The sequence below is a fragment of the Aristolochia californica genome, unplaced genomic scaffold (assembly GCF_029961685.1).
Source record: "Aristolochia californica isolate CCGP_79_NKW_82.1479 unplaced genomic scaffold, dmAriCali1.0.hap1 SCAF_1, whole genome shotgun sequence".
Classification (NCBI taxonomy): Eukaryota; Viridiplantae; Streptophyta; class Magnoliopsida; order Piperales; family Aristolochiaceae; genus Aristolochia; species Aristolochia californica.
Window position 1 is genome coordinate 3,961,249 of NW_027181770.1, and position 27,503 is coordinate 3,988,751.

The following is a 27,503-nucleotide window of genomic DNA, read 5'->3' on the forward strand; positions in this document are numbered from 1 at the left end:
CTAATAGAGAAAGACTTTAAATAAGTAAAATCCAACACTTTCTTTCTTTAAAAAAATCCTTTCGGTAACCTCTGGAAGAAGAAAACTTTTCTTCTATAAACATGAGCCAACTTTATGATTGAATCACAACTTATTCTTACCCATTTTCTCAAAATTTTTACGTAAGATTCTCAAGAGAGTAACACACCAATAAGAAAAACTTGATCTCGGCATCCTCTAAAAAACAACCCTCTTCTGAGCTTTTTAGGAAGCAATAAGAAGAGCAGCATATAACCAATTTGAGCAACTCAAAAACTGATAGAACAACAAGCTTAGATCATGATAATCACGAAAACCAATAAAAAGGATGAAATAATCACTTCGAAAGCAAGAGATATAATCATTCACTTTCTATCCAGATTGGACGAAAAAATTTAGCCATTAATCATCTTTCATAAATTAAAAAAAAATCAATAATAATCTCATTAAAGAGAAAGAGCATTAGAGACACTTATTTTGGCATAGATCAAGTCTTGCTTCACCAACAAAGAGAACTCCAAGTGAAGCTTGATAAATAAAATTTCTTAATCATCATCTTGACATTGGGATCCTAAATCCATTGCTCTGATACCATGTTGGATTTAGGATCTCATGATAATATTGTAGATAATCAGCACATGTCAGAGAAGAAATCGAAGATGAAGTGGAGAGGGAGAAGAAGAGAGAAACCAAAGTTGAGAGAGTTTGAGAGAGAAAGAGGGAAGGAGGATTAGGTTAAGTGATGTCCTAATCCTCCCCTTCAATGTATTTATATTAATGAGAGAAGTAATAATTACATAATTACCCTTTACCCTAATAAGAAAGAGAAATGAATAAAAATCAAGGGTAAATTATAACATGCCACTATACTTTGATCTTAACTTCCAACAAGGCACGTAAAGATCTTTTTTTTAATAGCTATATGTTGTAAAACATCGAGAAGACTATAAGGCCACCCGACTAACTACACCACCCATAACATGACAAACTGTACAAAACCTCAAATCCAATGATTTATTTGTATGAATATCTATATTGCACCATGTTTCACCTATGGCTGAAAAGTTCCTAATTCATCATCAATCAATATAATTCATATAAATACACTTAGACACAAAACTCTTGTCACGAAAGTGCTAACACTAGGTGGGTATATTAACAATACATCCAAAAAGGTTTGTGAGATTTAGATATGTCATTCCATGTACTAACAACACATATACTCACGAACCCACCAAAAATTAAGAGCAACCTTTGACCCTCTACTATGATAGTGGGGAAAATTAGGGTATAAATGGGATTGTTACAAAGTGTGAGAGCTTTGGCTCAAGTCTCACAGGGGTGGGTGAGGTGTGGTTGCGCGTGTGCATCAACCTGTGCCTGCATCACACGGGAGTCGGGACAGCTATTTTTAGAATTTTACAAATGACTGCAGAAAGCCGCGGGCCTGCACTATCTTGGTTCTCCAATTCTAGCTCTGCTGTGCCAGCAGAGGTTTCCGGAGACATGGAGAAACATCTAATAGCACTTGTCAAGGGGGCTACTTGCTCAGCCTGGAACTACTGCAGCCTTCAAATGGCCGCAGGTGCCACAGATGGAACCGTCTCTATCTACGACTCTCCAGAACAGGGTTCTCCCTCTTTTGTCCGCTCTTTCAAGTGTATGAGAAATTTCTCTCCGCATCTTTTTTTTTTTTTTTTGTGTACCATTTATTGTATTTTCGGATGTTTTTACTTGAAAATTATCCCAGGCACATGAGAAGCCCGTAGTGAAACTGCAATGGGTTCCACCCGAGTACGGCGATGCGGTGGCTTGTATTTGTGCAGATGGAACGGTGTCTTTGTGGGAAGAAATTGAAGAAGGTAGCTCATTGTTGTCACTTTACTGGATGGTACTTATCTATAAGCTAAGAGTGTGCTCTAGTGCATAAAATTGTTTCCCTCTTCCTTTTGTCTTCAGTCTGCTGGTGTTTTCATTGTTATAGAAACTCTGATGTGGAAGCTGTGTAAGATCTTTGAGGGCAGTGGAACCCAGGCTCTTGATCTCCAATTTGGAGTCAATGTAACAAGTCTAAAATTGGTAGTTTCCCATTTCATCTCTCTTTTAGAGTATTTCGGTCATGTTGACTTGTTACTTTGCAAATTGATTCTGAGTCAGACCTTAAAAACCTTTTTGACGGCATTTCTTGTTCAAAATTGATTTGACTAGTTGCTTGAGGATATGGAGAGTACTAAATTCCTTTCGTCTAGAATTCAAACTTTTAGGTTTCCCTTTTTCCCAATGTATGTCAAAGTTGTTTAGAAGGACGCTGTTGCATTTAGTTGTTGCTTGCAGAGCTCATAGATTGATCTAATACATGTTACATATAGGCGTTATTTCTTCTTTTGTAGGTTACTGTATATTCTGATGGGCATGTAATGGTTTACGAGCTCCTGGATCCTTTAGAACTCAATAAGTGGCAATTTCAGGTAAACTAACTTTAATTCGTCATATTTTTAAAATTTTATGATTCATAAAACATATGCCTTAGGTGTGTATGAATTTTTTCGGCCTAAAATTTACAAGAAAAAAGAGAAGAGAGTTACAGAAGAGAAAAAATATTTTAATTTTGATTAGTTGTTTGTTTGATATTTATGGCAGGCAGAATTTCAGAATGTCATTGATTCAGTCTCTCGATTTGTGAATCCCTCATGCTCATCTGCATCCATTGCTTGGAAACCACGAAGAGGTGCAAACCACCAATCAAGCTTTGCCTTGGGTTTCAACTCAGATCTACCTCAGTTCAATTCCTCCAAGGTAAAATGCCGTCCCAAAAACTTACTTTTTTATTTGCATTGAGTATTTTTGGACAAATCTGAAACTCTATTGCTGAAAGTGTAAAGCATCCTTTGTTACATCACGACTAATGCTCTAAAGACAGAGAAATAAAAATCTAATGAGTACTGAGAATCAGTTTGCCGATGAGAGAGAATACTAAAGAGTTACGGAAATGACAATGTGGCTCTTTGTTGAGTAGTTCAGGGTGCATCCTAAGAAAATGATGGCATAGAAGTTGTGAAACAATCTCTATCTTGGTTATGCAGAAGAAAGGCATTTCAAATCAAAACTTATTTCATAGACTACAAGTAAAACGTAATTGAAAATATCAAATTGTAGGGAAACCTCAAAATTAAATGATAAAACCAAGCAGTACAATTTCTATTTGTCATTCTATGGAAATTGATGGCTTTTATTGTTGAGCCATGAAAGCTATGTAGAAGCTATCTACATGAGGTCTCAATACTAAATTCTGCTATCAAAAGAAAAAATATCAGAATTCTAGTTTTTGGTGCATCATTCTCCATAAAAAAGAAAAAACCATCGTTTTATTAAGTTATCAAAATTTGATTACCTGCCTACTGCAATTGTGATGTAAATTAAAAGTAATTCTTGGTACAGTTTAGTGGGATTTACATAGCTGCAGAAGAGATAGTTTTTCTGTCATCATTTTAACATCAAACTTGTTCTTACTATCACTACCATTTCATCTTTCTCAAAGTAGTTTGGTAAATTTTTTGTTATGTTGTGCCTTGAGGTTGAGTTGTCTGTTCTGTTCAAGTGACTTAACTAGGATGGTAGAGGTGCAACCTAGTTCAGTAATAACCAGCTACTTCTATCTCACATAATGAAACCTGTACAGGTCTGGGAATTTGATGAAGCTTATCAGCGGTGGTTGCCAGTCGCAGACTTGGCTTTACCTGGTGAAAGTGATGATCCAGTTTATGCCATAGGTTGGGCACCCAATATTGGCAGGTATCCCTTCAATTTTTTATCTTGCCTGACCAAGATAATCCTTAAAATTTCCAGAGGTGACATGTCCCCACTATTAAACCTTGAGGGAAGTTCCAACCTTTTGAGACTGGTTACTTGGAACACATCACACTGTGAATAAATATTCCAGATATGATGTGATGTAGCCTCAGAAAGATAGAATGGCATGTTGTGTACTGTGGTGTAAATTTCTGGAACTGATTGAGTGGATGCCATTTTCTCCCTATTTTTGGAGGGTGCAGAAAATTTGCTGATCAGACAATTCAAGAAAAATATTCTGATTTAGATATTTTGTGAAGGACTGTCACAAAATATATGCTGGAAATAACTGAAGCTGTAAGTATTACAAGTTTTTGATGTCAGTACTCAAGAATTGGAGAAGTGTGTGAGTCACTAATTGAAGACTCCTGGTACTCGTTTGTTGGTTCCTGTCAGGGCCAACCCCCTACCTCTCTTGTCGATGTCTTAGAAGGCAACCACTGGCTAATCCACAACAAACAGCTCCCTTATAGAAGTGACCAGTATCTTCAACTTCATATTTGTTTGCCATTCATAGCTTACTTAAGTCTGTTTGGCTAGATAGAAATCTAGTTTATGCTAACATTGGTGCTAACCTATTCACACCTTATTTAAAAAAAAACATTGGTGCTAACCTAAATTTTGGTGGTTCTGGCCAAAGTGCCCTTAAGATAAGTCATTTGATTGTGTATGTGATGGTTTGAGCACTAGTGGTAGGCCTTATGAAGTTTTAGCTGTTGCAACTTCCAAGGGAATCGCAATCTGGCATCTAAAGTTGAACTCAGAGACCGACGGAAGACTACCTGTAGAGAAAGTAGCACTTCTTTCTTGTCATGATGGGGAGGTATATATCAGATAGAAATCTGTTATACTGGATATGGTTCCTTAAATATACTTAATAAGTCTATGATGTCATGTGTTGATGGTTACAATGAAATGGATTTGTTATGAAGCTGAAAATTTTGTAAATTTCATCTTTACTTGGTCACAAAGTCATCAATGGTATGTGGTAGTATTTGTATTCTTCAAATATAAATCTCTGTCTGCTAGCATTTACCTTTCTGGTTGTTTCTCCAAAGATCAAAGATGGTGCTTAGCTTTTATTTATAAGAGAGAAGACAGAAAATTTCTGATTGCTAACTATGTTTATAAGATTTAAGGCTCAGTGGAATTTTTCGTTTTTTTCATCTGATCCTTATATGATTTGTCCTAGGTGTGGCAATTGGAGTGGGACATGGGTGGCATGACTCTTGCAAGTGCTGGAAGTGATGGCATGGTCAGGTTGTGGCTGGCAAACTTGAAGGGAGTATGGCAAGAACAGGCTACTCTTACAAGTGGTGAAGGGTCTTGAGTCTCTTGACTAGCAAAGTACATTGTTTAGCACCGTTCTTGTTTTTAGTATCTGGACTTGGGCAAAATATGATTAAATTGTTCTTAGCAGGAAAAGTTTTTTACAGAGGTGTCACCTTGGAAGAAAAACTTGTTTGTTCTGTAACAATTTTTTTTCCCTCTTGGTAATTGTCGTCATTTCTGGCACATTTAACCTGTTATATTTCCATCCGGTTTCTTTCTGTACATGAAATAGATGAGAAGCTGAGCGACTCCCGATGGGCATCTCAGATTACTTGGAGCCTGCAGTCGCATTTTTCAAGCTTGATTATTGATCCTTATATCCAAATTTATATCCAAATTTCATACATTTTTCTAATTGGAAATTTTTACCAAGAAAATCATATAATTTTTTAGCCAAGAAATTTTTTATTTTACGGAAAATTTATTGAATAAGTATGGTGATTATGAGATTGATTATTAATTTTTTAAAGGGCAAGTTTATTTAATTTATTTTTTTCTAATTTTTTTATATAATTACCTAATAAGTCACCAATAGGATTTTATTTGAAGATTTATTAAAAATATTTATATTAGGAAAATCATTTGTAACTTTTCCTAAAATATAAATTAAACTTCGGATCGGGGCAACTGAAAGAGCCACTCAATGCTCTTCGTGTAGATAAGACGAGCCATTGCTCCATGATGACGAGCTCTCTGCCCTTTCCAGCCCTCACAAATCTTCTTCTTTCCTCTGACTGCTTCCTTGGATTCTCTCGCCAACTGAACTTCCGAAGAACCCCATTGAGAAGGGCAAGAAAACAAGCCTGCTTTCCCAGTAGAACCAGAAGATTTAACGGTAATTGGTCTTCTTCTCGAAGGGCTGTTGCTGTCTGTGGGTTGCTGCCTGTAGATCCTTGGGCTCCAAGCATAGATTCCCAGAGTATAGCATCACAGCTTTTTGCAGTCTCTCTGTTTCCCTACCTTGGCTTCTTGTATTTCATCAGCAAATCCCAGTCTGCTCCAAAGCTTACCCTTTTTGGCTTCTATTTCTTGCTCGCGTTCGTGGGAGCCACAAGTAAGTTTTGTTGACCTGTTTTACTTTCATTTTAATGAATGGCGCCAAAATGAAAGAACCCATCTCTGAAGTTCTTCTCCTTTTGGATTATTTTCTCGAACCAACGTATATTCGGGGAGAAATTTTGGGGGTTTTCGTTAATTTGGGTACTCTATCAATATTCAATTATTGGGATCAGATGGATGGATGTTAAAGATCCGTTTTGCACCAGTTCATCTGTTTGTGTGAATTGTGAGAGTCCTCTTGAGCGAATAGGTGTTCAACTCCATGAAAAATGTTACGGATAAATAAGTAGGAGTCTGCAATACCCAATTATTGCTCATTGTAGTGGATAGTTGTCCCCTTTCCTGTTATGTTTTTTGGACTACCAGTGTCTGAATTCTCCAAATTTCTCTTTAGTTCTACACCTTTCCCTGTCCTCTGGCTAATATCCTTAAATCGTCGCAGAATTTGATGACTCTTACTGTGGTAAGCTCATCTGCGGAAATATGAAATATCCAAAACCAGTTGTATCTTTTGTTTATTTAGTAGCTGAGAAATTTATTCTTTTGGAATTGCCTGGTCGATTTCTGTTGACTATTTTACCTTCCCACATTGTACTTCTCAACTCTGCTGAAGTGTTTCGTGTTTTCGTGCCCCAATGCATTCGAATTTGGAACAGTTCCAGCGGGGATATATGGTAATTTCTCAGGCTTCATCTTAATTTCAGATGGATAAGCGAATATATATGCAACAAAACTTTGATCAATGTTTCCAGTAATATGGTGTCTTCCATTTACTATCTGTGCAGCAAAAGTGCATTATGGAACTTCTCTGTCCAATGTTGATTGGCTTCATGGCTGCGCAGAGTCTCTGCTGACTCTTACAAATGTATTTATAGTGCTGGGATTGAGAGAAGCACTCAGAAAAGGTAAGAATCCAAGCGAGGGCATTACGGAAGCAGTTCCGAAGACAAAAGAGGATCAATCTTCTGTGAAAGTTGAGCGATGAAGTCGCCTCCTTTTGATATTAGCTTACTCCAAATCTGCACTTCTCTCTGTAGAAATATCATGATGAATTTAGTACAAGGCCTAGACCCAGAAGGGTGCTTAGCAATTGGCCTTAGTCTTGATTTTGGGATCAACTGAAGATCACCTTGACCTAGATGAATCATAAAAAATGCCGACTTAGCAATCTTAAAAGGAATATGTGCTTTTCAATTGCAAGTGCCTCTGTTAGATATTTCAGTTTAGATTGTCTGAGATATAAAGAAGCATTCTATGATTCTAACCAGTAAGTGTTCCCATCATCCGTCTAAGCTTTAGTTGTTGCTGCTGAGCAGCCTGGCCAGAGGACTGCACGAGGAGAGAAGAGAGAAACAGAAGAAGACGAAGAACCTACTTTGATTTGCACTCAGCTGTGCACTTCATTTCATGGAATGCCTAGCCAATTGATAAAGAAATAACTTGAAGTTTACTGTTTTTTACTCGAAACGCAGGACCCAAAAATTCAAATGAAGTAAAATGAAAGAAAAAACGATCCAGCACTTTCCATTATCTTTTGTCATATGTTGGTGGGATGATGCTCGCGAAAGGAGTATTTTCTCAAAAGAGAAATCTACAGTGAAATGAAAATTTTCTTTTTCAGTTTGAATCCAGGTGTCAACTATTCTCTTCGTCATCTTAAACTGACAGAGACGAGATTTTTTCTATGGAGGCTGGCCTGAAACACTCGTGGTTGGGCATGACCTGCCCGTAGGCCAGACTCCTCTGACTAATTTAATAGATAAATAGTTTCCTTGGCTGTAATGTGCTAATCTTAATAACACGGAGAGCAAACCAACTTGCATTAATTACTAGATTAGTGACAATCATCTATCTTTGTTTATTAGAAATTCCTCCTCTTAACAGGCTGTTGTTTTGATAATTCAAGCAAAGAAGAGGAAAAGGCCAGAGGGTTATTTTGCAGAACGTCGTGTAGGCAAAATACAACAAATTAGCTGTGTCTAGCTTATCCTACTTCAGATTCTCAGAAAGGCAAAACAAGAAAAAAGGAGAAGAAAAATCAAAACTTGCATAATCCATTGCCAGCGCCACTGGTACAGTGAACCTCATCAGCCAGTCCTCGGAGACCAACCTCTTTTTCCCCATGAAAGGCCAGGATAACTACTGAACGGGATGAAAAAGAAACCCTACTTTTCGCCCCTCCTTGTCTCTTTAACTTTTACTTCCTAGTAGATCTAAGAGAAGAAGCCATGGACGCCAAATGGGAAATTGGCGTCGAATTCCACCGGCTCGAGGTTGAAGTCCAGATCCACCATTGGGGAGTTTGTGACGGAGGTGGAGGCCGAGATTATTTCGGTGAGTTCCGATTCGGATGTCTGCATGTTGGGTCCGCCGGTAACGCTGGTCATCCTACATGGGGACACGGAGAAGTAATTGGATTCCGATGTCGCCGGGGATATAAACGGAGGAGAGAAGCTCCCCATGAAGTTACTGGTATCAAGGTTAGAAGAGGAGAAGATGTGGCTTTCGTGAGTAATCGATTCGATGGATGCGGAAGGAAAGGAGAAAGAAGGGGAAGTCAGGTTTCCGTTCTCCATTCCTTCAGTCTTTACTTTGAGGCCGGTTTTGAAGTCGAGTAATATTTCTCTGGGTTGTTGGGCTTGTCCCAGCTTTTGATGATGAAGTAGCTGTTGCTGCTGCTGGGACGATTGTTTATCAGGGGAAGACGGTGCTGTGCAGTTTATTTGGTTATATGACTGGAAACACGTATGCTTTCCCCTGTAAGTGACATCGAAGATGGATGGGTCGTCGTCCGATCTCTGCACTTGCTTCGTCGCTAGGCATCCTTGAACGTTGCGGTGGGTGCATCTGTAGTACCCTCTGTAATCCAAACACCAAAAGCTTTCATTAGTAACTCACTATAGCAGCGAAGGAACACTTCTTTATCATTCGATTCACTAATTATTTCATATATGAGTTTTAAACATATTCGTTCATGACAACTGTCTGATGCTTCGTCATCTTTGTCACTGCGTGCGTGTTGCAGTCGTCCCCATCTGCTCATCTCCTTTCCGCTTTAAATGAGCACCAACTTTGGCTTGCTTTTATTACACAGCCGACTCTTTTGAGTAAAGAGGCCCCCAAAAGTATAAAGATAGCTTTAAAGCCTCATCGCTTGTTTATGATTGGAAGGCCTTTTTAAGCTTTTGGCCATGTCTGAACTCAGAAGTTCCGATATCAACAAAAATAAAAGCAAAAGAAAACGAGCGCGTGAATCATGTTTCCTTCAGTCGTCAGGTTGATGCTACTTTATATTGCATTCAGTGCTTCCCCTTTCAAGTGGGGACGGAGCGCGGAAACGACACAGAAACACTTTGAAATCTGAGGCAATTCCTACAGTGACAAGTTTGGTGGGTAATTGGGAATTCTGATCTAAAATCCAACGTGTATGCAGTACAGTTCTCATTATATAAAAAGAGCTTCAGATATTATTAGAGGATAACTAGTTTATGAATTTGAAGGATAAATCGTCTGGCTAATTTGACAAGAACTACTGCAGAAGCAAAAGAAACTTTGGTAGGTTGATCAACTGTACTCAATTTGATTCAGTATATGGAAGGATCAAGAATTAAAGTTTCTCTTACCGAGGATACTTTGCTCCAAGAATGTCTTTCTGCCCATATTTCCTCCAGCTATAACCGTCGTCCAAGGGAGCCTCGAGGCCAGTCCCGGTGCAAACGCGCACTTGTTCTGTCCACTTGGGCAGTGTCTTTCTGTTTCATGAAACTAGGAATTTAAGCTCTTGTAATGGAATTTTTATGAAGATGATCCGGACATCATTCACAAGTCCAGAAAGTAGATGTACCTTTTTTTGTGGATTTCCCGTCGTTCCTGGTCCTTCAATGTCTGATCGGAGTACTCGCTCCGTGGGCTTCCGCTGACTGAATTTGGGGAATCCGTTCCCGTGGTGAGACTTGTCAGCTGTGCCTCACCCTCGGAGTCATTAAATTTGACCATGGCGAGTGCTCTTGTAAAGGAAGATAAGATTTTCGGTACAAGAGACTCGCGAAGTTCAGCTGGAAAGGAGGGACCGAGGTGGATTAGGAGCTGCTCGGCACACTGTTGACCCTGTGTTAGCTCGCTGATCAGCAATTTCTTCTCCCAGTCACCTACACCCTCCATTCCTCTCGTCCAAAAAGTAAAAACGGGTGATGATGTCTATAGACTATAATTGGTGGAGAGTGATGCAAGGTTCGGAGATTGCGGTATAGCTGTATATCAACTCATTTGCATTATTAGAATTAGGCTGGAAGGGAAGAACTGGGCTATTCCCTCTATTTCTATCTAAAGCTCTGGATACGAAAAAAGGGGAGACTGGATGCGACTCAGAATTCAGAAAGCTTGGATTTAGGAACTGGGCATCTGACATAAGTTCAACAAAATCCCATCTTCCGCAGATTGACAAAAACAAAAACAAGAAGAAAAAAAAAAAAGGGATTTCGTAGCTTTTCAGATTTTTTCCAGTTAAGAGGAGAAGAGAAGGAACAAGGAATGATGTAAGAAGGGCAGGGGGAGGAAGAGGCGTACAACCTGAAGGAGAAGAGGGGGAGTTGCTTTTAAGGAGAAAGAAGGTGATGTAGAAGAATTTGAACGGGGAAAAAGTTGAGTAAAAGAGAAGTTTGACTAAAGAAAGCGAGTAATCTAAGAAGGGAAGACCGGTCTTCGGTCATGAAAAGTGTAGATGAGTGAGGCCAATTGCTGACCGCTTCCGCCGTGCTCGCTTCATTTCGTCTTTGGTAGGAAACTCTTAGGGTTTTGAAAAGAAATGGGAAGCGAGGAAAGTCAGAGGAGACGAAGCATCGAAGATATGACCAAGAATCTTCAAACCTTCTTCCGCGTTGGTGCCTTAGCAGTCATGGATGACCCCACGATGACGTAGTCCCCTGACCTCACTAACCCCTCTTTCTGACGCCACCACCATTGCCCATGTGATTGAGCTTACATCCATCCACCCACTACCAGTATTATAACAACAGTATTAAGTGTCATGGTAGGCGGAGAGAAGGTTAATTATAGCAAGAAAGATTCCGCTTATCCGGCCTGATCGGGAAAGGAGAAGGGCTAAGTATTAGAGTCTCAGGCTGCCGGTGTCAGCTGTTCTCAGCTTCTGGATGGACAATTTCCTTCCGCGTAGGGATTTTACAGTTTGGACGGAAATTAAAAAACGCCAATCCGTCGCTGTTCACTTGTCTCCCATCACAATGAGACAAATCCAGAGAGGTAAACTAAAAGCTATCGAGGGGAGAAACAACTTTAAACATTAATTGGAAGTGAAATCCCCGAGGGAGAAGAAGATTAACAAACTGGGTTTTATTTTCGGGCGTCATGTGTACACTTGCCTTCTTTACACCCACTTGCTCGCCGGAATTAATGGGTGCATATTTGTGGTTCATGCATGAGGACGTTTAAGGACGCAAGTGGATGTTAATTGCAATCAGTCATTACATAATTTCATCTCCTTCTGGAGGTATTGGTCTGGTGTCGCTCGACAAAATTCCTCAAAGAAACGGTACTGAACCGAGTGAAGGTTGTGAACGCAGAAACGGAGGAGGAGGGGAGGCGGGCGACGAGGGTCGGCAGCGCAATCATTTCGAGTTTGACGAACAACAGTGTAAATATTCAGGATCCTACAAATTGTACAGTTTCATGGACGGCGAATTCGGGAAATCTTATCCTGTCCTAAGTGAAGAGCGGAGAGTGGAAATGGTCAATCTTTCTAGAGACGTCACCGAAAGACCGGTAGATGAAAATTATTGCAATTTGCAAATGTTCAAAGCTCAAACCAGTGGAACCGGATGATTGAACTGTATGTACCAACTAGTCACAGTTCACTGTTTTTTTGTCTTCTCTGTTGAGTTGGCTTTGGATTTGGATTTTCTCTTCCAGGGTAAAACTCAAAAATTGCTCTCGCATGGATTTCAGTTGCGGACAAAGATGAGAGCAGTGGAAAAGTAAAACGGATTTTAATGATCTGTTGAATTTTTATCACGTTGGCATTTTGCGCCTGCGTAGGCTTCTAGTCGGTTTTCACTTTCAGCGCACAGTCGCCGTGAAATCCACGAAAGGATCTCCGTCCATGATTCACGAGAAGAAGACGAAGGAGCAGACAACTGATTCATTTTTAGATAGCGTCTCCACCTGCTAAGAGGTACGAGAAAAGTATGTGGACGTCCTGGACCACTTGGTCCAGTGTACGCGTTCATGGCCAAAAGTTGATTCATTGGTCTCTGTAATGCATTATCCTTTCTTTTTTATCTGATATTATCCAATTTTTTAATATAATAACATAAATAACTCAACTTTGACCTGTCAAATGCATATGTGTATATAGTCAAAGGTACTGATACCGATTACAAGTTGCTATGTCATCGTAACACATCAGCACATGAAGAGGTTTATGCCGTTTACATATCATAAAAAAAGCCATGTAAGATGACACATCATCCATATCATTAGATGCCGCATAAACCCTCCATGTAAGTTTTTATACTCTTTTTATTACCTTATATTTATAATAAGAAAATATAAAATAAGTATATTAATTAATTAAAAAATATTACTCTTACAAATTTAATACCTTTTTTTTATCGATTTAAGATATTTTTTAATTTAAAAATATAATTAATAATTTTTTAAAACTTTTCATTTTATTACCTTTAATTTATTAAACAAAAAATTTAAATTTAAATATTAATTATTAAAAAAATCTTCAAATATGATTAACACCTATGATTATCGATTTAAGTAATGGTGTAAGACTTTTCGGGTGTTGATGTGGCATGACGATGTGGTACCACATAATCGATCAAAGTTCACATGTCTCCTTTGACTGTACACATGTAGTTGACCGGTCAAAATTTGGTATTTATGTAAATAAGTTTAAAAATTAGTTATTTGTGTTATTATGTTAAAAAATTGGGTAATATTCTAAAATTCCCAAACATAAATAATGTCCTATCCTATGTTCAGTCACACAGGAAGAGTTAATTCGCTTGCTTCATTAAGGGTATGTTTGGAACTCCATCGAAAAGAAAATAATTTTTTTTATTATTATTATTCTCAAAATATTTAATAAAAACGATAATTGAATTTAATAATAGTCAATTTTTTATTTTATTTTCTTTTCCGTCAAGTTCTAAACATACCCTAAATCTTAATAGGGATTTAGACGGTTTCCACGCTTCATCTTGTCAAAGAGGTCTGTCCGTAGCACTCCGTAAGTGAAATGTAATTTAGGGGATTCACTCGAACTCAAACGATTTTTCTTTCTCTGCTCTCTGCTCTCTGCTCTCTGTACTCTTCTCTCCCCTATGTATAATCGGTTATGTCATTTCCCAATAAAAGTATCGGATGGCTCGTCCTGTCCATCTACGATCGGGTTACCTTCTCAGCCGACCTGAGGAGTCTCCAGTTAAGGGTTTGGCTCGTCCTGTCCATCTCCGATTGGGTTACCTTCTCAACTGATCTGAGGAGTCTCCAGTCAAGGGTTTGCTCTTTCTCCGAGATCCTTGGCCACCAAAGATCTCCCAAATGTTGGGGTTTTGTTTTCGCATTCTTTGCACCGTTCCGGTGGTGCTTGTTGTGAGGATAACGAGAGATCGGATGGATTTTTTTTCCTTTTGCTTCGTTGTGTCTGTTTAGTGGGTGTTTCTTGCTTCAGTTCTCCTTCTTTGGGGGCTATAATTTGTTTGTGAATTTTGCGTAGGTTGTGTTGCGTTAGGGGAGATGAATCCACTCTGTTGCATTGCGCCGTTGATTGATCGGGACCGAGCGAATCCGCCGGTGGTCCCTGCAAGGCAAAGTCTTCGTCCCACCCCCTTAGGCTCGATGCTTCTGCTAGAGTCTCTACATTTGGGTCCAATAAGCAGTCGTCCTTCCGGTTATGCAACGATTCAGAGCTCAGTTTTTCGAGTGCAACGATGGTGAATTGCGATACGGAGGAGATTTCGATGGGTGTGGGTGAAGGGAGGGACCAGAAAGGGAGTTGTGAGAATGGCATTGCCATGAATGTGGGCGGGGTCGCTGGGATTCTGTACAAATGGGTGAATTACGGTTGGAGGTCTCGGTGGCTCGTCTTGCAGGATGGGATGCTTTCCTAAATCATCTTAATTTAATTTTTAATTATTTATTAATTCATCACATCTTAAAATCTATCTTAATTTATCAATAAAAATTTTTGTATAACTATTTTATAGGAGTTAACAAACTAACTTTATATAATAAAATATTTTTATATGAATTAATGATGGTTAATATTATATTTAATTACTGGTTTAAGAGTAAGAATTTAAATACTTTTAAATAATAATTTGATTAAATATTTATTAATTTATCACAAGTTAAAAAAATTAAATCTATGAAAATATTAATTAATAAAAAAATCTAGCTACCCCGTAGGAAACGGCCACGTCTCTCCAATCAGATACATTCCCGCCACCCACGTAAGCTGTCTCTAGATTCTCTTCACCACAAATATTCCTCTTTCAAAATCGATCGCGTATTCGGAACACGGCGTGTTCTTTTCTCAACTCGTTGGATTTCTTCTCTCAAGCATTTGATACCGTCCGTTTGTACAGAAATTCGTGGACATTATTATTTCTTTCAGTCGAAAATGTGCTCAAATGTATTTCAGTTTGGTATTTCTAATTTCTGCCCCCATATTTAGACAGAGCGTATCTTGTGTTCCTTCTCTCACTTAGAATCTGTATCTGCTCGGGTTTTGATTTGCGCGAGATAATCCTATAGGAAACTGGGATTAGATTCTTCTATAGGCGTCGACGAGGTAAGCAATCCCTTCTTTTTTCTTTTTATTGGCGTGTGATCCCGAATTCTCTTTCTGTTTGTTGCTTCGTTTGTTTAGTATCGCTCGGTTTCAATCACTAATTTCAGCCTTAGTGTGGCTCACTTTGAGAAGCATTGAAATGCTTCAGTTTCAGAGGGAGTAGGAATTAAACGGAATTAGGCAAGAGTTCAGTATGTTCACTCCCCAGACTCACGGAGGAGAAGAATCTGGCGTGTGTGAGATGATTAGTTAGCTAATCAGTGGGAATTCGATGAATTTACTTGTGACAAAGAAAATCCTTTTACGGACATAACGGGTTTGTGAGTAGATAGTTTAAAGTTACTAGCTGCTGTTGGGGGAGAGGAGCTTGGTTTTAAATGACTTGTTGAATATGCAATATCATTATCAGTGTGAGATTATAATTGTGCGCATTCAACTGATCACTGTCGGCATCTAGGATTCTAGGGCATTCACGAGTTTAGCATTTATCTGCTCCACCCCTACAACAAAATCGCTTTCTACAAAGAGTATCGAATAGCTGAGCATCATGTAAAAAGAGGATGAGAACAGAGACGAAAAATTAGAGGCTGAGGGAGTATAGCGCCCAACTGTTTGGAAACTGTTCTTTTGATGAATGGAAATGTAGGTTCGCTGTAGGAGTTTGTGCTCCGTAGTACACCTTGTAATGGTCTGTTGACGATGGATACAGAACATAGGAAAAGACCCATGGTGGATGAGATCCCTGTGAATGATTCTTCTGTCCTTGTTATCCCCATATCGACTGTTTTCTTTACGGATACAACTTTCTCCGTTATAATTGAGTGGCTGCTCAGACATGAACAGTAACATCAACTGTACATATAGACCAAATTTTGGTTCATTATTTGAAATATGCACTAATGGTAATTCAAAGCAGTGGACATGATTGTTCTCACTTTCACTCTTTGGATGGGCATTGACTGGAAACCCTCACGCATGATCTACCTTGATTATCTAATTTAAGGCCAATGCTGACTGGCCAAGGGGGGGCACCAGAACGGGAATGTGATTTCAGTCCCAAGTTATTTTCAGTCTTCAAGATGTATATAAGGTTTATTTATTCAATCAAATATAACACGAAGATGGCACCTCTGTTTGGCATATTTGGTTTCTTGACCAGTTTACATCTTTGTGTCAGGTTATTATTATTGCAATATCATTGCTGGAAAAAACTGAAGTGGTTTAAACAAGGAGAAGCTGCCTACTTGGCTCATTTTTTTTATTTTTTTTTTCTGAATGAATGATGATCCCTTTCTGTATTAGATGTTTATATCGCAAAAATATTTGCATGCATATTTCTCTTGAACTTCTTCCATTTAATATACTGACATCCTGTCTAAACTGCAGCATCCTCTTCTACAGGGTCTGAATTGTTTCCCGTGCTGCAATTTGTACCATTTTGAGTTCTCAAATAAGTTGGCATGGGCGTTGTTACTGTTTCAAGTTCAGCTTCTAAGTCTCCATTTGGCATTGGAACAAGATTTTCAACATACCGTTCCCCACTCAAAAGACGCATATTCTTAGCTTTCAAAACTGACAAAGGCAGGAATTCAGCATTAGTAGCACCTCAGGAGTATGTACCTCTACCAATAGAAGCACCCAATGATCATCAGAAGGGCTTGAGGAGAACTACCAAGACTGCTAAAAGAGTCCGAGCCATTTCCAGTGATGGAGCTTCTTCGTGTACACTAGACTTAGATTACAACGCAGCTGCAGCTAAGCTTGAAAACATTTATAAACTTAGCCCAGCAGAGGTCTCTGATGTTGAAGAATTCACTCAGCTACGACAAAAGACAAGAAAGAAAAGCCATGGCCAGAAAGAAAAGGGAAAGACAGAAAGCCATGTTGTCGTAAGGAACCACAGAAAGAAGCTGGGGCGTTTGAATCTCAAGAACAGGATAGCTTTGAAAATGAAGAAAGATGAAGAGAAGGCTGTGAGTGGGCAGTCCAAGCAGAAGAAGGGGGAAGTGACTTGCAGAGAAGTTGATAGACTTGTCAGGGATTATTCTCTTTCAACCGATTTGGTTAGTGTGGATTGGAAGAAGATACCAGCTGTTCTTTCATCTCGTGAACATGCTTGGCTGTTCTCGCTGATGCAGCCTATGAAGGTGAATTCCCCTTATTTATATTTTATATATTTCCTGTCATGCATCACTGAGATACATTAAAAGGTTGTTGGTTCCACAAAATTTTGCCAGCATTAAGTTGTTTCTTGTTTGAGTTGCATAACCAATTGTGGAAGAAGGTTCTATTCATATGGCTTCATTCCGTAGGCACTTACATGCACTTCATTGAATTTTAGGCACTCGTTCATGTCAAGGAAAGTTTGCTAAAAGACTTAGGAAGGGAACCCACAGATGGTGAACTAGCGGAGGCAACAAATATGAATGTAAAAGAAGCTAGAAAGCGTATTGAGGTCGGCCAAGCTGCGAGGAACAAACTAATTAAGGTAATTCTTCCAGTGAAAGTGGCACTTTGAACTTTTTTAGGTACATCGGTGGTCATTATGTAGCAGGAAGTTTAACTTGCAAGTACTTTTTGCAGCACAATCTTCGACTAGTTTTGTTTGTAATCAATAAATACTATCAAGAGATTGCAAGTGGTCAGAAGTTCCAAGACCTTTGTCAAGCAGGAGTCAAAGGTCTGATCACAGCAATTGATCGGTTCGAACCAAAACGAGGGCTTCGACTATCCACCTATGCTCTTTTTTGGATACGACATTCTATAATGCGCTCAATGACTCTCACAAGCTTTACACGAGTTCCCTTTGGTCTTGAATCAGTAAGTAGATAGGTCTCCATATGCTTTAGTTGTTGCTTTATTCTTCTCCTTACATACTTGGCTGAGTTGATACTAGAATGAGCACCGGAACTGCGGTAACCTCGGTGTCTCAATATACATGCCTCATGTCATAAGAGACCCTGCAGTATCAGTTATCAGCTGGGTATTTGCTGAGAAATTTTGCATTTTGAATGCAGGTTAGATTGGAGATTCAAAGGGCTAAAACTGAATTGTCCTTTGAGCTTGGAAGACCACCTACAGATGATGAGATAATTGCCAAAACAGGAATTTCCCAAGAAAGATATTATGATGTAATGAAGGCTTCAAAGTCAATTCTTTCTCTCAATGCAAAACACTCAACCACTCAAGAAGAATTCCTAAAAGGGATTGCAGATATTGATGGTGTTTCAGGCGACAATAGAAGGCAATCTGCCCTTCTCAGGCTAGCTATTGATGATGTGGTAATGTACCTTTTGCCTGCACTCCGCTAACTGCTAGAAATTCAAAATATCATATTAATCAAGTAGTTTATACAATATGGATCTCTAGGTGGCAGGACCTAACCTTCTAAATGGGCCTTCAATGAAATTCGATAACATGGATCGAGATTCTTGCTTGAAGAAGCCTACTCAGACTGTCATTCTGTCCTAACTACAGTGTCTGAAATATAGTACAGAAATATAATCAAATCTCAAAATTTTGGATTAGAGATAACTATTGAACAACAGACAATTGTATATTCTTCCTTGACCAAATAGCTAGTTTTTTCTACTTCTGCCCCTTCCAGTAGTAATTGTGAATGGCTCCTTGACCAAATAGCTAGTTTTTTCTTCTTCTGCCCCTTCCTATAGTAATTGTGAATGGCTGATTTTCATTCAACACAAGCCATTTCCGTTATTTTAGTCTAGCATGTTGTTATTTTCAAATACTACATTGATATATGAGGCCTTTCTTTCTTAATAACTCTTTGCAGCTGGACTCATTGAAGCCTGAGGAGAGCTTAGTGGTCAGGCAGAGATATGGACTAGATGGGAAAGGAGACAGAACACTAGGGGAAATAGCTGGAAATTTGAATGTGTCCAGAGAGATGGTCAGAAAGTATGAAGTGAAAGCATTCATGAAACTCAAGCATCCCGCTCGAGTGGATTACCTTCGTAAATATCTGGTTTGAACTTCGACACACCTTCATTTGTATATCAGAGAATACAAAGGCATCCCAACTAGATTCTCCTTCTTGTTTTATTGCGTCTGTATATCAGAAATTCTACCATACTCCAGGCAGCTGGTCAGTTGAAGTAATCCCCTACATCATGTAAAATATTTGAGAAGTCCAATCAATATTGTATACCTCCATCTTGTATACCTTCTACAGTCTCTGTTATAGTTAAAATTTGTATACAGTACAGATGAAAGAAATATGATTGTTGTAATTTTTCAGAGATATTAAAAATTCTCAGTACTGTTTCTTGGGAAGCAATTTTGCTTCGGGTGGCTTTTGTGTATGGACTAAATAAACCCATTCACGGATCGATCTCGTAATAAGACCTTTTATTAAGGGAAGAATGAGTTTTATTCTCAAAAGGCTTCTCGTTTACTCGTTCATGCAATATCTGACTTTTTACTTTAGCAGATCTCAATTAGCTCAGATACCCATCAAATTGATGTACTCAATTGAAGCTCAACCAAAAAGTTAAGGTTGCCAGTAGAGTCGAGCACCAATCAGGCAAAAATTACTGTCATCTCTGCGCCAAACAAGCCTGCTCTGCTCCATTGAACTGAAAGACCAAAATTCTTGTCTCGTCCGACGAATCAGAAACGCGTTCGAAAACCCAGTTTGGTTTCAGTTTCAGTTGGACACGGGCGCAAGGTATCCGGTGGGTTTGGAATCCTTCGTAGTCGGAAACAATCACTGTCAAGTAAAAATATGAAAGAGTCGTAACCCTGCCTGAGTGTGGATTGAGAAGGGATCACGTTTTGGATTGTGGACTTGAGCTCGGAGATACTGAAAGATTATTGTCAATAAAGTAAAGGAAACTAAACCTGCAATCGGTGTCTATCTTGTTTGAGATAGATTATAGAAATGGCGCTGCTATTGAAGTGAACGATCGCAATCATACCCAATTCCAACAAATTCTCTCCAGTAAGCAACGGGGCCCGATTAAATTTGCGATGATCCGTCTTCCAACATTTGGTCTCCACTTAGAAGATTTCTGGAGTGGATGACGGAGGGTTTATGTTCTGGGTGTGGAATTATTGCTCAGTGGCTGTCAATCTAAAATGGGTATGCCAGTCTGTGTGCTCGCTATAATAATCTTCTGTTACGTTTCTTGTCGCTAAAACGAACAGCAAACAAAACCCAGAAGCATCGTGCTCTAATTTAGAATGCCAGTGCTCCACCAGCATCGGCATTTTCTACAGGGCTAGGAGATCGAGTGATTAGGATAAGACAATGATGAGTGATGTTTGTAATAGTGTCTTCTTTGCCAGGGGATTAGAGCTCTAGAACATGGTAGAGGATATTTAACAGAGTAGGCAGATAACATGTGCTAATACGTAGAAATTAAGCTCGTTCTAATGCTACTGCTACTGAGCAAACTGCAAAAGATTGAGGCGACAGACTTGCTTCAGTTCTGCTTGTGGGGATGAGGGGAGTCAGTCGTTGGATCGACAGGGAAGAAGACCGATAAGTATAATATCACAATGCAGAAATCTCAATTAAACAGGTTTTGATGCAACGTGTTTTGTTCTCATCAGTGAGGTACATTATCAATCAGGGCTGCTTACTTCCCACGATTCGAATTTCAAATCGAAGCAGCACCCAGAGTGTTCGAGTCCAGAGTCGGGACAAATGAAAGGATCCAACATTTATTTTTCTTCATTGACAAAATCAATCAATCAATCAATCAGGGTATTGGAAAGAAAGAAAATTTCATTTCGCAAGCTCGTCCAATTTCGGCAAAAGAAAGCAAAAGCTTTCATGCAAAAGATCACTACGAAGCAGCCTCGACTTTTTTGACAAAAGAAGGTATAGACATTGGAGAGGGGCCCCGATGGCTATCGTTCCTCGAATCACCTGTCTCACCACATTCATATCTCATATCTACCGGCCTGGTCATTGTAAATTGGAAAATCGGGGTCAAACCAAATGGTCTCGTGTTGAACCGGACTGGCGCAAGATACAAAAACCAGCGATTCGACTCGACGAGGGGGTGACGGGTGACGGGTGACGACAACTACTCGTCAACTTCCCCATCCTTTCCATCTTCGGTCTTCACTCTCCCACCCCGTCCCTGGTCATACTTGTGGTTGTTCGGTATCACCTGTCGTTCCATACTTTCCAACAGTTTTTATCTTATGCATTTCCTGTTTCCCATTTTCGTGGGCTGTTTATAATCCAAGCTGCAGGCCCTACTTCCCATCACGCCCCCTTCCCTTCCGACTTTGCTCTTTCTCTTTCGATCTATTCTCTGAACTCCTCTCCTATTCCCGTTCAAGCAATGGATAAACGTCGTAGAAAGCAGTCCAAGACAGTGACCAACGAGTCCGAAGGTCCGTTTTGCTCTCTCTCTCTCCCTCTTATGCTTACTGAACCTCGCCAATATGTACGGGTTTCTTCTACTGTATTTCTCAGCCAGGTACTGATCATTCATTTGAAAACACTTGTCATTGTGCAGAAGTGAGCAGCATCGAGTGGGATTTCATCGACATGACCGAACAAGAAGAAGACATTATCTATCGAATGTATAAACTCGTCGGCGATAGGTATATTAATTAACTTCTCTCCCTCTCATCTTCTGCATTGTGTGCGTGTTGGTAGCTTAAAGAAAGAGATGGAATACTGCTACTTCCTGCTCTACAAACTCGAGCGATGGGAAAAGATCCGCTGTTTGGAGCTCCTTGTCCTTCTCCACCCATCATCTTCACATAGGGATGCTAGAGGAGGAATTTACTAGTTTTTGACTTACCACTTGCTGCCATTAATTCCTCTTCCAATACGTTGATCGGTAAGATGGGTGTTTGAAATTGTCATAAATGCCTCAAACCAACTAGATAGCTTCCGCTGTTCTTCATATATTGATAAATTGGGTTGACCCATTTTGACCCCTTCGATGGTCCATCTATTAGCAGAAGAGAGACGCACGGTCGTTTTCTGTTTTTTAAGTCGACTGGATTGTGGGTCAACGCTCTCTCCTCCTCTTAAACTAAATCAGAATTTAGTACGTAAATGATGCAGTAAGAAAGTATTTCACTAGTGCTGGCCGAGTGACGTGTTTCCTATGTGATGCGATGACTGTAATTTTCTAACAGTTCTTTCACTCTTCAAATATTTAATGGATCTGCCTGAAACTCCATGCAACGGGAGACGGCGACTTGATTAAGTCGACTTTCTCGGACCCAAAATTTATTGTTCAATAACATAAATGGCCGACTTCTGTGGGTGAGGTCTTAAACTCCTATAATGGTGTCTGCCAAGTTGGCACTGGCACATGAGCACAGAGGATGAAATGACTCAGGTGGGAGGATGGATTTTCAGGTGGGCGCTAATAGCAGGCCGACTTCCAGGTCGCAAGCCAGAGGAGATAGAGAGGTTTTGGATCATGAGACACGCCGAAGGCTTCGAAGCAAAGCGGAAAGGTAGTGGGAGCTGAGTTCTCGAATTGTACTACCCATTCTTTCTGTATCCCTGTCCGGGAACTCTTTTCCTGATGCCTTTGTAAAATCTCACTGTTTGATTACAGGATATGATCTCGAACTTGTTCTTTCTTTTTCTTTGTTCAGTTCAATTTACGATACTGTGTTTGATTTCCAAGACTTTCTGTAAGATATTGGTGCGGTCTGTCGCAGACAGATCTTTGATTTGCACTTTCCACGAGACTTTCCGCATCAAACCAAGATATGACAAAGCCAAATTGCCTGCACTTCATTATTCATTCCTGTGGAATGCTCCACTAACAGAGATTCAATTAACAAAGCCACCAAAGCATGCCCACAAGCAAAGACTATGGGACGACAAAGTTTCGCGTTGAAAAACATCGCCGCCATCACAATATTTTGGGTCCTCATCCTGCAGCAGCCTATATGGCTGCCACTGGAGCCTTTTGTTTTTCCATTAAAATAGCACTAAAGCGTATGATGTAGAAGAAATCTGGAAGTTTGGAATTAGAGTTGGTAGGCAAGTAATGGGATTCCCACAGCCACTTCCCACGTCAGTCTGTCCAGCTAGACATTTCGACAAACACAAACAGTCGTCTGATGAATGAAGGAACGAATGAATGCAGAAGGTCGGAGTTCACATTATGCGATGGGATAGAGCAACTGCTGATATCTTAAAAGAGTATTGGCAGGCACAGCCATCTCTCTTTATTGCCATTGGGAGAATGTGTTTTGATGCGAAAGAGTCCATATATGTTTCCGGCCAAACAGCACGATCACGGTGATAATCAGTAAGCAAAGAGTTGTGAGTTAATAGGGTGCCACCACGACGTAAGTAATTAAATAATCCGTAATGATCCATTGCCGGCAAACCTAACTATCCGGTCAAAAGCATGAAGAACATAAAACCATGTATCAGCGATCTCATTCGTCTGTGTGGGGGGGAACTTGTAAGCTTTTGCTTCACTTAAATGGTTTTAGGATTGTGTCGACTCACATCCACCTCTGCACCTCAACAAACGGTAAGGCTGCGCGCTCAAGTTCCGAAGCTCCCAGCTGGAGTCTGGAGGAGCTACGCTCGGCTCGGCATCGCTTTTTCCCTAATTCCATGACCATTACTGAATAATCTCATCAATTCCCAGCAAAAAAAGTGCTCTCCATCGAGTAAACGATAAAGATTTTCTGGTTGCTGATTGCTGGTTGCTGCACTAAAAAAAGGTAAAGAAAAGGTTGAATGAGCCCTCGTCAATCCAGCCACTGTTGAGGGCAAGTAAGAGCTGGTATTGAAAGATGGCGTCGTTAACACATAATAATTGGTTCCGAGTATAAGAATAAAGCGAGAGAATCCCTCAAATTGATCGATTCATGTACAAATTTATGTGCAGCAAGCAACAAAAGAATAACAGAATTTTAGATATAAAAAGAACAAAGCTAAGGACGTTATCAAATCATCAACCATCTCATCTCTTTTGGAAATGGGTTTTTGTTTTTTACATCTTTTCTCTCCTCTGCATCAGAACAATTCTCTTATTTATCTCTTAGCTCACAAATTCCCTCACATTGCGAAAACCATTGACGAGCTAGTGAAAGGTCCATTAGCATAAATTTTTCACATGCTTCAGTATGAGATTAGAATGGTCTCGTTAAATGGGATTCTCTGTTGCAGAGCGAGGGCCATAAGTCGACTCTGCGAGGGGAATCAAAGCCTACGCGGTTCCTCTGAAACGTAATTTTCCTAGTGGATGGAATTAGTGGAAGCCTTCAAGCAGGCTCCACTGACAAAGCCAGAAAAGAACCAGGGCCAGACAAAAGAATTCCTTATGTCTCACCCTTTTTTTTTTCTCTCTTCAGCTCTATTCTGTCTCTCTCTCTCTCTCTCTCTCTCACACACACACACACACGGCCGTCGCTGCTAGCCGATCATTTAATGTTTTTGACCTTAGCCCGCAAGGGATTGAAGTCGAAAATCTAAGCAATTTACATACCTTAACCTCTAAATACTCTTTTTTGACGTCGTATGTGACTCTCGGAGGATAACCATTATGATCTCTCGGAGGACAACTCACGCTCTGGGATTCCTCCTACTATCTCTCGGAGGACAACTCATGCTAAGACTATGCTTTACTTGTACACCTCTCCCCATTATATATACCCATCCATCGGCGTAGATAGAGTCAAGCTGCCTTCCCATCCCTCTCACTTTGATCTGCTCTGGACCATTTGTTTCGGTGCAACCAGGAAAAAACATGGCAGATACTCTGCGTTTGGCCATTGGGATAGTAGGTACTTGGATTTGTTTCCTCATCTAGCTTATCTACTTAATCTTTCTCATTCACGACTCCCATATCTTGTGCTTTCGTTCTTGTTTTGCCTCCAAATATCGTCTAATGGTGATTGCTTTTCGCAGGAAATGCAGCTTCTCTGCTGCTGTATGGGGCTCCGATGTGAGTGCTCATCATCTTCCCGTCTTCCCGTATTCAGATTTTTCACTTGTTCTAACTAATTTACGCATTGAGAGCTGAGACAGAGACGTAATTGCTTCTTCTCTTTCAGATTAACTTTCAAGAGAGTAGTGAGGAAAGGAAGCACAGAGGAATTTTCTTCTGTGCCTTATATCATCGCTCTGTTGAACTGTCTTCTCTACACTTGGTACGGCTTGCCGGTAGTAAGCCGCGGATGGGAGAATTTAACGGTGGTCACCGTCAATGGCATCGGGATTCTTCTGGAGCTGTCTTTCATCCTCATATATCTCTGGTTTACTTCTGTTCAGAGCAAGGTCTGTCATCGTTCTCAACATAATTAGCCGCGTACCTGCATGTATGCATCCATTCATTCATGGTTTTTTTTTTTAAAAAAAAATAGAAAGAAAACATGAAGAGCTTGTCAGTTTCTGTGAGACTAGGATTATGTGCATGGACGCTATCATATAACAACTACTTTCATTTTGTGAGAACTCGGAAGGTTTAATTGTGGATCATGAAAGCAGAGCATACTCCGGGTATCGTGAGATCAGACTCCTTCAGTCAGACCAGACTCATCCCATCGACTTCCCTCCGAGTTGGACCGCACATGCACATGCACCAGCACCAGCACCAGCACCAGCTTCACTATCTCTTCACTAATGGGAATAGGAAAAGCTACTTAATCATCGACACAGGAGCACCATTAGAGGGAAATTTTTTATCAGTCTAAATTAGAAAAGTTAAACAGTTAAAAAAAGAAGACAAAGCTATCCTTGTCAGCTGGTTATCATTTGGTTTCCAAAATCTTCGTAGCAGATAGAGCATAAAGCATGGCAGCATGAGTGCGCATTTGAGGTCTATAATGAAAAACAAAATATGTTCTTGGAATTGCAGAAGCTGGTTTCTTCTTTGGCGGCATCAGTGCTCGTGGTGTTTGTCACCACTGCCTTAGTCTCGGCATTTGCACTGCATGACCATCACCATCGGAAGGTGCTCGTCGGATCCATCGGCGTCTTAGCTTCAGTCTCTATGTACGGCTCTCCACTCATCGCTCTGGTGAGTTCTCTTCTTCACTTGATTCTTCTACAAGTTTTCTTCTTGTTATGTTTTACTCTTTATATATATTTACCTAACATTGGTGACTCTGTACACATCCCTCTTGCTATGGCTTCAATTATCAATGGAGGCATAGAGAATTTTCAAATTTCTTTTCCTGTAACCTGGGATCCTCCGGGGGTCCGCCACCGGGTAGATTGTCTAATAAAATTTTGTTGGATCCTGTGGCTAATCCAGTTAAGGGAGACTCGACAGTCAGGCGGCCGCACCCACTTTTTGATGCCTTATTTTATTGAATTGGTTCTCCAAGAAGCATCCTGAGTCCTCTCAATTTGTTTAGAAATCCACATTCCCGAATATGCTGCCGGGTTCTTGCGTTCACTAGTGTTCACTAATCATCTCTTTACCTCACGTCGATCACCTTCTTCCTCTTTCCAGTTCCCACTACCTCCCCTCCTCTGTCTCTCAGTCTCTGCACTGGACGAGTAAAACCAAAATATAACTCACGAAAAGGGTCAAGTCTGCTCTGTTTTATTTACTTTTCGTCGAATTAAATCAAGCGACAGCAATTTACTGACTTCTTGTTTTTGCTTTTCTCCACCCAATTGCAGAAGCGAGTCATCGAAACAAAAAGCGTGGAATTCATGCCGTTCTACCTGTCACTTTTTGCCTTCCTTGCTAGTACTCTCTGGATGATATATGGGCTCTTAGGCCGAGATCTTTTTGTAGCGGTCAGTAGCCTACTGTAAACATTTCTCCAATGGTTAATTTTGATAATATATCTAATATATGATAAAGCTTCTCGTGTAAATTGCAGTCGCCGAGTCTCTTGGGTACTCCGTTGGGAGCTCTCCAGCTGGTTCTCTACTTCATGTACAGAAAAAGCGTAGGAATTCCTCCCGAACCCGTTAAGTTTGACTTGGAGAAGAACGGGTTGCAGTTGATAGCGGAGCCAGAGATCAGCAAATCTCAACTATCAACGATGAATGGAACAAAGTGAGGAAGAAGATCTTTGGTGAAGGAGGGGAAACATTTTTCAGAGGGGAAAGGGAGTAGGTTTAGGATGGGATTGAGTCTTAACAATCGGTAAGCAATGGCAATCGGTATTGCTTGGGGAAAAAAAGGGTTTTACTTGGCAGTCGTGTTCAGTCATTTCATTAGAGCTTCTATGTATCTTCTTCACAATTACTAATATATTAATACAAAGGGTGAGACCTTTCAGATTGAACGACTCCTGCTATCAAAATCCAAACCACAATTTGTCCATGAAAGAGCTCTCGTATGATCCATGAGAAATATCTGGATCGAATCATCTGAAATGGGATTCCCCTATGCTTAGTTTATGGATTAGCATCTAGTTAGTACCTGTCGGTCATATCATTAAGAAGAATATATCGTCTCCTTCGCTTTCTTTTGTGATTTGAAGGCACCAA

At 40.1% G+C, this 27,503-nt stretch overlaps 6 protein-coding genes across 7 annotated transcripts; 5 read left to right on the forward strand and 1 right to left on the reverse strand.

Moving 5' to 3' along the window:
- Positions 1 to 1,513: 1,513 nt before the first annotated feature.
- LOC137956452 (protein SEH1-like) lies at positions 1,514 to 5,414 on the forward strand. 2 transcript variants are annotated; one of them, XM_068803956.1, is made up of 6 exons: positions 1,514 to 1,678; positions 1,769 to 1,880; positions 2,409 to 2,486; positions 2,659 to 2,814; positions 3,698 to 3,810; positions 5,060 to 5,414. In XM_068803956.1, the coding sequence occupies exons 2-6, from the start codon at positions 1,821 to 1,823 to the stop codon at positions 5,091 to 5,093; spliced, it is 441 nt and encodes a 146-aa protein (XP_068660057.1). In that variant the 5' UTR covers positions 1,514 to 1,678; positions 1,769 to 1,820; the 3' UTR covers positions 5,094 to 5,414. The 2 variants fall into 2 exon arrangements, with proteins under 2 accessions (XP_068660057.1, XP_068660066.1); XM_068803965.1 differs by lacking the exon at positions 3,698 to 3,810 and having other exon boundaries at positions 1,514 to 1,880.
- A 430-nt stretch (positions 5,415 to 5,844) lies between these two features.
- On the forward strand, positions 5,845 to 7,728 carry LOC137956462 (uncharacterized). Its single transcript, XM_068803978.1, has 4 exons — positions 5,845 to 6,253; positions 6,915 to 6,932; positions 7,044 to 7,163; positions 7,575 to 7,728. Exons 1-4 carry the CDS (start codon positions 5,878 to 5,880, stop codon positions 7,676 to 7,678), a joined length of 618 nt encoding a protein of 205 aa, XP_068660079.1. The 5' UTR covers positions 5,845 to 5,877; the 3' UTR covers positions 7,679 to 7,728.
- Positions 7,729 to 8,096: 368 nt separating this feature from the next.
- LOC137956470 (probable WRKY transcription factor 41) lies at positions 8,097 to 11,045 on the reverse strand. Its single transcript, XM_068803990.1, has 3 exons — positions 10,103 to 11,045; positions 9,882 to 10,010; positions 8,097 to 9,117 (listed from the first exon to the last, which is right to left on the reverse strand). The coding sequence occupies exons 1-3, from the start codon at positions 10,417 to 10,419 to the stop codon at positions 8,472 to 8,474; spliced, it is 1,092 nt and encodes a 363-aa protein (XP_068660091.1). The 5' UTR covers positions 10,420 to 11,045; the 3' UTR covers positions 8,097 to 8,471.
- A 3,946-nt stretch (positions 11,046 to 14,991) lies between these two features.
- LOC137956478 (RNA polymerase sigma factor sigE, chloroplastic/mitochondrial-like) lies at positions 14,992 to 19,299 on the forward strand. The gene is made up of 6 exons (XM_068804002.1): positions 14,992 to 15,079; positions 16,466 to 17,226; positions 17,421 to 17,567; positions 17,663 to 17,899; positions 18,097 to 18,360; positions 18,873 to 19,299. The coding sequence occupies exons 2-6, from the start codon at positions 16,540 to 16,542 to the stop codon at positions 19,068 to 19,070; spliced, it is 1,533 nt and encodes a 510-aa protein (XP_068660103.1). The 5' UTR covers positions 14,992 to 15,079; positions 16,466 to 16,539; the 3' UTR covers positions 19,071 to 19,299.
- A 2,036-nt stretch (positions 19,300 to 21,335) lies between these two features.
- On the forward strand, positions 21,336 to 22,714 carry LOC137956487 (transcription factor TRY-like). Its single transcript, XM_068804014.1, has 3 exons — positions 21,336 to 21,448; positions 21,574 to 21,661; positions 22,434 to 22,714. The coding sequence occupies exons 1-3, from the start codon at positions 21,397 to 21,399 to the stop codon at positions 22,546 to 22,548; spliced, it is 255 nt and encodes an 84-aa protein (XP_068660115.1). The 5' UTR covers positions 21,336 to 21,396; the 3' UTR covers positions 22,549 to 22,714.
- A 2,032-nt stretch (positions 22,715 to 24,746) lies between these two features.
- LOC137957122 (bidirectional sugar transporter SWEET3b-like) lies at positions 24,747 to 27,273 on the forward strand. Its single transcript, XM_068804849.1, has 6 exons — positions 24,747 to 24,835; positions 24,960 to 24,996; positions 25,106 to 25,328; positions 25,909 to 26,070; positions 26,682 to 26,801; positions 26,888 to 27,273. The coding sequence occupies exons 1-6, from the start codon at positions 24,799 to 24,801 to the stop codon at positions 27,068 to 27,070; spliced, it is 762 nt and encodes a 253-aa protein (XP_068660950.1). The 5' UTR covers positions 24,747 to 24,798; the 3' UTR covers positions 27,071 to 27,273.
- The last annotated feature ends 230 nt before the right edge of the window (positions 27,274 to 27,503 follow it).

Bases quoted from the DNA above. Each gene is read 5' to 3' on its own strand.
- LOC137956478 (XM_068804002.1), top strand. From the start codon at position 16,540: ATGGGCGTTGTTACTGTTTCAAGTTCAGCTTCTAAGTCTCCATTTGGC. The intron at 17,227-17,420 runs GTGAATTCCCCT...ATTGAATTTTAG, and splicing joins CGCTGATGCAGCCTATGAAG to GCACTCGTTCATGTCAAGGA. The intron at 17,568-17,662 runs GTAATTCTTCCA...TACTTTTTGCAG, and splicing joins CGAGGAACAAACTAATTAAG to CACAATCTTCGACTAGTTTT.
- LOC137956487 (XM_068804014.1), top strand. From the start codon at position 21,397: ATGGATAAACGTCGTAGAAAGCAGTCCAAGACAGTGACCAACGAGTCC. The intron at 21,449-21,573 runs GTCCGTTTTGCT...GTCATTGTGCAG, and splicing joins AGTGACCAACGAGTCCGAAG to AAGTGAGCAGCATCGAGTGG. The intron at 21,662-22,433 runs GTATATTAATTA...ATGGATTTTCAG, and splicing joins TATAAACTCGTCGGCGATAG to GTGGGCGCTAATAGCAGGCC.
- LOC137956470 (XM_068803990.1), bottom strand. From the start codon at position 10,419: ATGGAGGGTGTAGGTGACTGGGAGAAGAAATTGCTGATCAGCGAGCTA. The intron at 10,011-10,102 runs GTACATCTACTT...TTCATGAAACAG, and splicing joins CGGGAAATCCACAAAAAAAG to AAAGACACTGCCCAAGTGGA. The intron at 9,118-9,881 runs GTAAGAGAAACT...TTTGGATTACAG, and splicing joins CTTGGAGCAAAGTATCCTCG to AGGGTACTACAGATGCACCC.
- LOC137957122 (XM_068804849.1), top strand. From the start codon at position 24,799: ATGGCAGATACTCTGCGTTTGGCCATTGGGATAGTAG. The intron at 24,836-24,959 runs GTACTTGGATTT...TGCTTTTCGCAG, and splicing joins TTTGGCCATTGGGATAGTAG to GAAATGCAGCTTCTCTGCTG. The intron at 25,329-25,908 runs GTCTGTCATCGT...TTGGAATTGCAG, and splicing joins TTACTTCTGTTCAGAGCAAG to AAGCTGGTTTCTTCTTTGGC.
- LOC137956462 (XM_068803978.1), top strand. From the start codon at position 5,878: ATGATGACGAGCTCTCTGCCCTTTCCAGCCCTCACAAATCTTCTTCTT. The intron at 7,164-7,574 runs GTAAGAATCCAA...GCTGCTGAGCAG, and splicing joins GAGAGAAGCACTCAGAAAAG to CCTGGCCAGAGGACTGCACG.
- LOC137956452 (XM_068803956.1), top strand. From the start codon at position 1,821: ATGCGGTGGCTTGTATTTGTGCAGATGGAACGGTGTCTTTGTGGGAAG. The intron at 1,881-2,408 runs GTAGCTCATTGT...CTTCTTTTGTAG, and splicing joins GTGGGAAGAAATTGAAGAAG to GTTACTGTATATTCTGATGG. The intron at 2,815-3,697 runs GTAAAATGCCGT...AAACCTGTACAG, and splicing joins CTCAGTTCAATTCCTCCAAG to GTCTGGGAATTTGATGAAGC.